At 40.0% G+C, this 9,348-nt stretch overlaps 1 protein-coding gene across 2 annotated transcripts; it reads left to right on the top strand.

Moving 5' to 3' along the window:
- Positions 1-1,459: 1,459 nt before the first annotated feature.
- On the top strand, positions 1,460-8,684 carry LOC122825332 (breast cancer metastasis-suppressor 1-like protein-A). Of its 2 annotated transcripts, XM_044106696.1 has the most exons (11): positions 1,460-1,761; positions 1,968-2,058; positions 2,390-2,517; positions 2,599-2,678; positions 2,785-2,881; positions 3,474-3,563; positions 3,657-3,721; positions 3,796-3,835; positions 3,965-4,094; positions 7,381-7,503; positions 7,606-8,684. In XM_044106696.1, the coding sequence occupies exons 1-10, from the start codon at positions 1,626-1,628 to the stop codon at positions 7,496-7,498; spliced, it is 975 nt and encodes a 324-aa protein (XP_043962631.1). In that variant the 5' UTR covers positions 1,460-1,625; the 3' UTR covers positions 7,499-7,503; positions 7,606-8,684. The 2 variants fall into 2 exon arrangements, with proteins under 2 accessions (XP_043962631.1, XP_043962630.1); XM_044106695.1 differs by having other exon boundaries at positions 7,381-8,684.
- Positions 8,685-9,348: the final 664 nt, after the last annotated feature.

Here is a 9,348-nt window from a genome sequence, read left to right as displayed (position 1 = left end):
CACAGTGACGTCGCTTTTTGTGTTTTTCACATAAAATACAGAGAAGTGGTTTTAGCGTGACAACATTTGAAAGGAGCATTTTACAAAAACACAGCAGAGTAAAACCCTTAGTTTACACTGTGAATTTATAGAGGGTCTGTAAATTATCTGTAACCTTTATCAGATTAAAAACTAAGCAGAAACTCTTCTTAGATTAGAAATTCTTCCTAATCTAAGAAAGAATTTCTTTCTTAGATTAGAAAGAAATCTAAGAACTATAGAACACATGAAAAAAGGGGATCTACAAAACAGCTTATAAAGCCAAGAAACCAGCAGAAATCTGTCAGTATTTAGAAAGCAGAGGTGATGGTGTATAAAAGGTCGTTACCGCTATGACTGAATCCAGAAGGAGAAAGCATCGTTTCACCTAAAACCAGCTTTAGCCAGGAAGATTTCTGACAGAGAAGGCTGTATTCACATTTCTTTTTTTTTGTTTGTTATGAAAGCAACAGGTAAATTGCTTAGCTGCAGTGGCATGTGTGCCAGACACATTGTGCAAGACTCTGTTGCTGAAGAAAAACATTAAGCACTTGTTTAAAATTTGCAGGAGAAACTTTGAATGAGCCAGTGAAACATAGGCAGAAATTTGTCAGGTCAGATGAGGCCATAGCTGATCTCTTTGAATGTTTTTGTTGTACTGCTTGGATTTTCCAAGTTCCCAGCGGGTGACACACAATTCTCCACAATAACAGTTTGAACTCATAAAAGCGGTACATAGAGTACTGTACAACCTCTTTCGGTGATCATGCTCCTTTTGTGATTGAATTCAGAAAATAAAATGGAGATTCTGCAGATTGTAATTGATTCATAGTCCTTCTAGTTACCACCACCCCATTCCTAGATGCTTTTTTTGATTTAGATAGCACATGTATCGACGATTTACTGAGACCGAATTTGCCTGAAGTGTTAATGGCAGTTCAGTTTTCACTATTTTAATTCCACTGCAGCCATGTTGAACACTAAACCTGCGGTAATTCTTATAACCTCTGGATTTCATGGCCAGAATTCCTGCGTTTTTATTGCAATGCCGACAAGCTTGGAAAATCCCACTTCTAAGTTTATCAAAATACTCCAGTTGCTTGCTATAAAAAATAATATTTAAATCTTAATGTTTTGGTTTAAATTATGCTGAAAAAGATAAACACTTTCATAAAAAATAACCTCTACAATTTAGTCTTTCTTTAAGAATTATTTAGGTGAAATCTTTGATGCTGTTGTCTAAAACATCCAGCTATTGAAGGACTCGGCCAAGTCCTAAATGATTCAGGGCCTAACAACCATAGACATAAATACCTATATTCAAGTGTATGCTAACGACTCTACGGGACTAAAGAATAAAAACTACAACCCCCACCGCTCCGCTGAGGAAGCCTACTTCTATTGCCGGCTCCTGATTGGCTGTCATTTATAGAGTCCGCTGTGATTGGTTGCCGGTGGCCATGATTGTCTGTCCAGCTGGGAGAATGCAGAAGAGCGAGGCTGGCTAACCGGCTAGCAGTCTGAGCCGCATTTCCCCTCTTTCTTGGAGGGGTGCTAAGTGTGAAGCCTTTGCTGCGCCGTCAACCCCGGCTGTTCTGATAGCTGCCATGCCGGTCCACTCACGGGAGAAGAAAGAAAGCAACCACGAAGAAATGGAGGTGGATTTTCCGGAGCAAGACGGCAGCAGCACAGACGAGGAGGACACGGTTAGCTCGACCGTGTCTGAAGATGGAGACAGCTCTGGTAAGACGAACAGGCCCTAAACCCCAGTATACGCCGAAATTAAAATTAAAATGACATAGATGTTTTTTCTGCACATGTTGCTAAACAAAATATGTTTTTCTAGCTTTAATTCGTAGGAGTCAGTATTTGAAGGTGTAGGTGTGGGTTAATGAGAAAAACAGTTGATGTGAGGTGATGTCAGACTTGTGATGCGTTCACGTTCACAGAGATGGATGATGAGGACTGTGAGAGGAGGAGGATGGAGTGTCTGGATGAGATGACAACACTAGAAAAACAATTCACCGACCTCAAGGAGCAGTAAGTCATTACATGAATATAGCCAGAGCAAATTGAAGATGTTTGTTATCTCTTCATTTCTGTCAAATGGAAGGAAAACGGTCATTTCTGAAAGGTGTGGTGTGAATTGTAATTAATTTCGTTAGTCTGTTGCAGGTAAATGACTTTAAAAGTCACCGTCAGTGTTAAAGTTTCTAACTTGTAGTGGTTAAAATGTAAATTATCTTCCAATTAGGCATTAACCTTTGTTGATCTATCACATAAACACAGGCACTGACACTAAAGCTTGTGGATGTAGCGATCAAAACAAAACATGCACTGATGATAAATTCGCCTGTGTTCTGCCTCTCAGGCTGTACAAGGAGCGCCTCAGCCAGGTGGAGATAAAGCTGCAGGAGGTGATGGCCGGCTGCGCCCAGGAGTACCTGGAGCCTTTGGCCAACCTGCAGGAGAACATGCAGATCCGGACCAAAGTAGCCGGTCAGTCGAGATGGGGGTTTTCCCCCTTCAGCGGCTGCTAACCTCAAACAGCCTAACCGCATTCATGCTGTATTTCTAAAGGGATCTACAAAGACCTGTGCCTGGAGTCGGTGAAGAACAAATACGAGTGCGAAATCCAAGCTGCTTGCCAGCACTGGGAGGTGAGAGGTCAAAATGCGCTGGAAAGCGGAAAACATGCGTATGTGTCGGCCTTGTGAGGAGTGTTTAGAAGAAATAGTCAACGTTTTCCCCTCTGTGTTTTGTCAGAGTGAGAAGCTGCTGCTTTTCGACACCGTGCAGAGCGAGCTGGAAGAGAAGATACGAAGACTGGAGGAGGACAGGCACAGTATTGACATTACGTCAGGTAATAAACCACCATCAGAATAGTTGTAATTTATATAAATTTATTTTAAGTTGGGAAAAAAATGCAGAAATCCAACAAATTATATTTCAGAAAATTGTTTTCTTTACTTATGGATACAAGTGTGTGATATGCTGTCATAATATTTTAAGCCAATATTAAAGTTCTGTGCTTCCAATACCATTGAGTCTCGTCAAATTTGAAAAATTTGTGAAGGATTTCAGACGACTGGTCCAGGTCAGGAAAGTTTCCTGACAGGAAGAAAGTTTTTATAATGATGCTGATTCAGTTAGTGCCTTTCCTCCTCACATTTTAGCAAACTCCACATGTATTTGAGCTTTGGACATCCAGTTCTACGTCTCTTACCATCCTCCTCACTGTGCAGGGTGGAAAGATCAATACTGGTTCTCGTCGATAAGAGTTGGACCTCTGCGTCACATCTAATTAATACCCCAGGAAAACAAAGGTTCTTCGGAAACCTTGACCAATTTAAAATAGAGAAGTAGAGAATGGGAACTGTCTTTTCCTTGCCTTGGTTGCAAACTTCGCTGGTCCTAGTCCTAAGGTTGTTTTATCTTTCCTCTTTGCCCTCCAGAGTTATGGAATGATGGACTGCAGGCTCGGAAAAACAAGAAAAAAGATCCCTTTTGTCCCGTCAAGAAGAAGAAACCTGTAGTCGTTTCTGATATCCTTTCATCTTTCCCTTCGCTCATCGCTCTCCTCTCAATACGTCTCATGTGAAGACCGTAGCTTTTTCCTTAGCTTCAGCTGTTTCTACGGCCTTATATTGTTTACATGCTGCAAGACCTGGATATTCTTGAAGACTGGACGGCCATAAGAAAGGTAACATCCTAAAAGCGGACAAAGATCACAGGCGCGAAGGCTTTCTGATCTCTTCCTTTCTTCCTCCCTCAAAGGCGATGGCGTCCTTGGCGCCACACCGGGTGAAAGTGGATGGTAAGAGTCTTCCCTCGTCCTCGGTTACAGTCAATACCTGGCAGAGTGTAGACATCGACCCAAGCTTAACGCTGGAAGGCTTCACTCAGTGCTTTGTACTTTTTTTCCCTTTTTTGTTTTGCTGGAAAGTCCCTGCAGTGAAACCGGACAGACATCACCATGTGGCGCGCTCCGAGGAAGGTCGGCTTTTCTACGACAACCAGTGGTACTGCAGGGGACAGACCATCTGCATCAACAGAAAAGACGAGTTTCCAACCAGGTACGATGGGAAGGTGTCAAGTTGGTGAGCCAAAAATAACTAAAACGACAAAATTTGGGGAATTTTCCGATTGACCTGAGGTCAGCTTACTGCCTGTCGTCTTGTATCAACCACGTGCCGATATATATCGATCCTCCTCCCAATCATTAAACCAAAGCAATCTTTGTTGTTCTGCTATATGTGATTGGAAGTCAGAGACAGAAGCACAGCTGCAGTAGAAAAGGTGAGACTTGTTCACTCGGCACTTGCTGTTGAACACGGCTCACCGTGTGGTGCGAAAGTCACGGTTCACACGTTTCATCCGTTGATTGTAAGCATTCAACTTTTCATGTTAAGAGTTCCTACATTAGAGTAGATGAAACAGGTGAATGAGGAGCTGCTAATTCTAAAATAGACAAAAGGTGTCACTCGATGAGTTCCCATTGACAATATAATTGTGCTAATTGGAATTAAATAAATTTACTTAATGGAAACACTGCAATTAAAATAAAAATAAAAAAACTCAAGTTTTTTTGATAAGAGGAGGTGATTTGTTTTTGGCCTTAAGGTAATTGGTGTGTTTTGCAAAACCTCAATGGAAAGACTTTTTCGCATCACACGAGTCACTTTAGGAACAAACGGATGTTACCGCTGGCAGAACCAACGAAGACGATAACAGGAAGTGATGGGAGGAGGAAGGTGTGCCATGATTTTTTTAGCAACTTATTGTGTAAACAAACTTATTCATGTGTGATTTTTTTTTTTTTTTTTTTTTTTTTTTTAAATGACATTATTTGTTGAAAGCACCACAGTTGGAAAATTGCGGTTTTTCATCAGTGGAATATCAAACATTTTTTCCAACATTTGCAGTGAAGATGCAGCTGCTGCAGATGGCAGCATTTCTTTCTTCTGCTGCAAGAGCCTCACTTGAAATCAAGTTATAGTCCGTCATCGAGTTATTTAGGTTCCTGTGTCCAGTCTTTCTGCTTCTTAGTTTTTTCTATTTTTTTTCTCCTACATGTAGATTTTGGAAGGAGTTTAATAAGGAAAGCATTTTTTTTCATGAAAAAGCACCACAAAATCAGTAATTTTGATTGCAAAAAATAAAAAATCACAAAAACAATTTCAAAATCCTGGAGGAACTGAATAAACAAAGAGGATCCTAAATAGCCAGGTTGCTCTGGTTTGTGGTCGACTACCTTTATTTTTATTTTGACACGCTGACATTGACTGTAGCCAATTGGGATGTAAAACGAAGGAAGCTATAAGACTGGCACATTTTTATTTTTTGCTCATCTTCCTCTCGGGAACAGTCATTATCTATATTCAGAAGAAGCAGCAATGTGCTGCAGTCTCCAAAAACCAGGATTTTACACATATTGTAAACCGAATTATTACGAAGTTCACATTTAATTCTCTCTTTAGGGAAACTTATTGTTTTTTCTAACCATAATCAGCAGAGATCCTTCATTTCCGAGATATCCAGCCAGAATAAACTCCATTCATGCTGCAGAAAATGCAGCTTCATTTTCAGATGATCATTAACGTGTAAATGAATCACGTCTGAATGGTTTGATGCGTAGAATAAAGGAGCAAAGCTAGATGAAATGCAGCTACAGTTTACAGCGCAAACTGTGAAATAAAACTGCACTAAAAGGTTCTTTTGGTTTCATGAAACTTGTTATGTAAGATCAACACGTTCTTGCAGAACCTCAGATCCTTCTGTTTGAAGCGTGGCGTTTTAGCTCTTCGTTCTGCTCAGATTGACACCCGACAACTCTAGAAGTGCTGGTGAGAGCACCGTTTAGACGTCGACGTGTGCTCAACGTGTGATTAAATGTGCGTTAGGCGAATCCATGTGGAAAACGAACGGCAGGAAACCCGCAGACTAGAGCCAGAGCATGTCTGACGCATCCGTGGGAGAGAATATCAGAGCTCCTGGATAAACAACAAGTGAAACGTAGTGCTGCCATTTTGAAAACTATTCACTTCCTCAAAGACTTTCCTCCTTGGATAAACACCCTGTTGTCCAGTTGGATTTCAGGGATCATTCTTCAGCTCATCTATCTGTCCAAATATGGTCACATGTGGCTCCAGGAAGATAAAATCAGCAATTAAAACAGAAATGAAACGTAAATGTCAAAAGTCAAGCCTGCATAAATTTATTGTGCACTATGAAACAGGCTTATGTTCCTCGTAAAAGTAATCGTACGCCGTCAACTTTTCCACATGTTGTCTCATTACTTATTATTTAATTACAATTTTGTGGGATAGACCAACACCAAGTAGCAAATTCTTGTGAACTGGAAGGAAAAAGATTCATATTTTAAAACTTTTGACTTATCGCAACAGACTTCAGTCATCCTGTAGTGGCTGAAATGATTAATAAATTTTTGAAATAATTGTGAACTAATTTAGTCATCGATTAATTGTTAACTGAAGTATACGAGCTTAAACAAATGGTCATCTGCTGAAACCCCCGCCCCCATATTCATAACAGTAATTAAGCCAAAACTGTACAAAACGTTTCTACATTTTGCATTTAAGATAAATTCATCTTTGCAAAAATATTTTAGCACAAACAGTTCAAGTGGAAAATTCACTCAGTTCAGATTTACTAAAGGAATGCAAATTTTGTCGCATTTTAAGCAGCAATATGTTCATTTTCTTATTGTGTAGTAGTTTTGTTTTTTTATGTATTTCTAATAGTTAAAAAAAAATGCTTAAATTAAAAATTTGTAGAATTGTTATCTGACTGTCAGAATAATTGATTAATCAGTTGCTAAAATAATTTAGTTACAATCCTTTTTCCTTTTCTTTTTTTTTTTTTTTTTTTAAGATTCTCGTTTGTCAGACACTTTGAAAACCTGGAATAATTTACGTTCAACTCAGTTGTTTATCTTGTTGTTGTTCTCTCACTTAAAATCACACAGGGTGATGTTACAAAATTTGAGGAAGTTTCAGGGTTACCTCTTCAAGACTGATAAAACATAGAAAAACATTTTTGTTTATTGTCTTGGGTAGCAAATATTCCAGAGAACGTGAGTACATTGATGCTTTTTGCAGCTTTGTCAAATTCCCAAACACCAAAAAATGTTGGTCCAGATCCAACTTTTTTTTTTTTTTTTTTTTTCTTCTCCCGTAACCGTGGCAAAGTTTCCGGTGGATGTTTTCCCATGCAAATGCCCAACAATGGAGGCTGAGCACTTAATGGGAAAGTGACTGTCTGTGGTATCACATGCTAATGCTTCGGCATGTCCTTATGTGTGTGTGTGTGTGTGTGTGTGTGTGTGGTCTCACCCTGCAGCGCCATCATCACCACCATCAACAACGATGAGGTGTGGTTCAAGCGGCTGGACGGCACCAAGTCCAAGCTGTACATCTCCCAGCTGCAGAAAGGCAAATACACCATCAAGCACTCCTAGAGGAGGCAAGAACAACACTTGAACACCCTCCCCTCTCTCCTACCCTGTATTCATCTCCGCTGCGTCTTCCCTCCATCTTACATCTCTTTCCATTCTACCACACACAGTCTAAACGCTAACACACACCTACCGACGCTCTCCGTACGAGAGGATCGTCCGTGTTCACGCGCGATTCAACGCGCCATTTTCGCAAAGCGTCATTTTTCTCCGGAGCGGAGATCAATGCGACGCGCTGCTAACGAGAAACGAGAGGGGGAGAGGAGAAACTAACTGTGAAGCGCAAAGCTCAGTCGAGTGCCTTTCCGGGTCGGGACGCCGCCGCTGACGGCTGGTGGGAGGGAGGAAGGAGGTCTTGACCTATCAGCGCAGCGAAGCCTTACTCAGTGCTGCTTTCGCCACCAGGAGGACTGAAGCGAGTCAGTGAGCGTGTGGAAGAAAAACCCTCTGAACTTGAATTTCATGCTCGTAGAGAAATTTAGTTAGAATCTTATTTGAGCAACAAACAGTGTCATAATGTTGAAATCAACTTAGGAACCTTTGTGTTTAATGACCTCTTGATGTTTTTAGTGGAACTTAATCCCATTTTCTTTCCTCTAAGCACTACTCCCCCTGTATATAGTTGTGTTTTGTGGCTCTTCTTTTCGTCGCGTAATGTTGCCAAACGGCTAATGGTACCTCCGCTTTGCGATCAAAGAGGTGGAGTTAAAAATTAGGTTGCGTTTCTGTGACCAGGTGTGTAAAGCTTAGTGCCATTCTGCTTCACAAGCTTCGTTCTCTTTCCTGTTTTACGTCATCGTCTTTGTTTAAACTAAAAAAATAATCTGTAAAGCTCATCTGGACAGAGTATGGAAAAAATACGGAGGATTTTTAAAAAAAGAAGCAAAAAGTATGATTCATCCATCCATCCAGCCTGCCTGTGTACATGTATTTGTTTCTTCAGAGCTTTATCTGACTTTGCTTTGTCTACATCAAGTATTACCTGCCAGCGGTATTGAACTGAGAGGTATTTGTGCATAAATCATAAATCATACAGGAAGCCTAATGTGGCTTTTTCTGACGAAAACTTTTGACACAAAGTCTTGTCATTTTTACTTTTTTTTTTCTTTTTCTTTTTTTTTTTTTTTACTTGATGCATCGTAATTTCTTGTACAGGAAACAATCAAAAATAAAAACCTAAAGTCATGCCTATGCTTGTATTGATCATTGACGATTGACTTTTTGAAGGTTTACAAATGAGTAAAACAAAGAAAGGATCTGTCGGGTGGATCTTACACCCGACAGATCCAAAGCCGGGTCAGACGCCACAAGACACCCACTCAGTTTTTAGTTGTGATCGGATAAAAGCACAAGGTAGTTGCTTCTATTGGTGTAACAATGCCTAATCTTCATTGTCAGCTCATATCCCATGTTCAAGGTGGACTTCCACTTGAAGAAGATTCTGTGCTTTGCAAAACTCTGCTAGCATCATCTAGCTAAAAGCCTCTTGATTTATTTTATTTTATTTTTTACATTACAGCTGAAAACGATTTACTTGTGTAATACTGCAGGACAAACTAATGCAAAGTCTAAAGATGGTGCATGGATTTCAAAATGTTTCCCTAATGGTAAAAAGTGTTTGTACTACACTGAACGACTTTTTCCTGCTGTTTCAGCTGCAAGCAGCAGCTCTGCAGAATTCTGGATCCAGACATTTTTACCCATTCCTCTTTCCAAAGGACCAAAGGTTAAGTTATGTTTGTGGGAGATAATCTTGCCACAAGATTTTTTTCTCTCTCTCTCTCTCTCTATATATATATATATATATATATATATATATACTGTAGGTCTGTATTTTGTCAGCGATATGTTTT

Source organism: Gambusia affinis, linkage group LG22 (genome assembly GCF_019740435.1).
Source record: "Gambusia affinis linkage group LG22, SWU_Gaff_1.0, whole genome shotgun sequence".
In the NCBI taxonomy this organism is placed as follows: domain Eukaryota; kingdom Metazoa; phylum Chordata; class Actinopteri; order Cyprinodontiformes; family Poeciliidae; genus Gambusia; species Gambusia affinis.
This window is presented reverse-complemented; position numbering and strand designations above follow the sequence as displayed.

Coding starts and splice junctions, on each gene's coding strand:
- LOC122825332 (XM_044106696.1), top strand. CDS start 1,626: ATGCCGGTCCACTCACGGGAGAAGAAAGAAAGCAACCACGAAGAAATG. Junction 2,882..3,473: donor CAGTATTGACATTACGTCAG/GTAATAAACCAC, acceptor TTTGCCCTCCAG/AGTTATGGAATGATGGACTG. Junction 3,836..3,964: donor ACACCGGGTGAAAGTGGATG/GTAAGAGTCTTC, acceptor TTTGCTGGAAAG/TCCCTGCAGTGAAACCGGAC.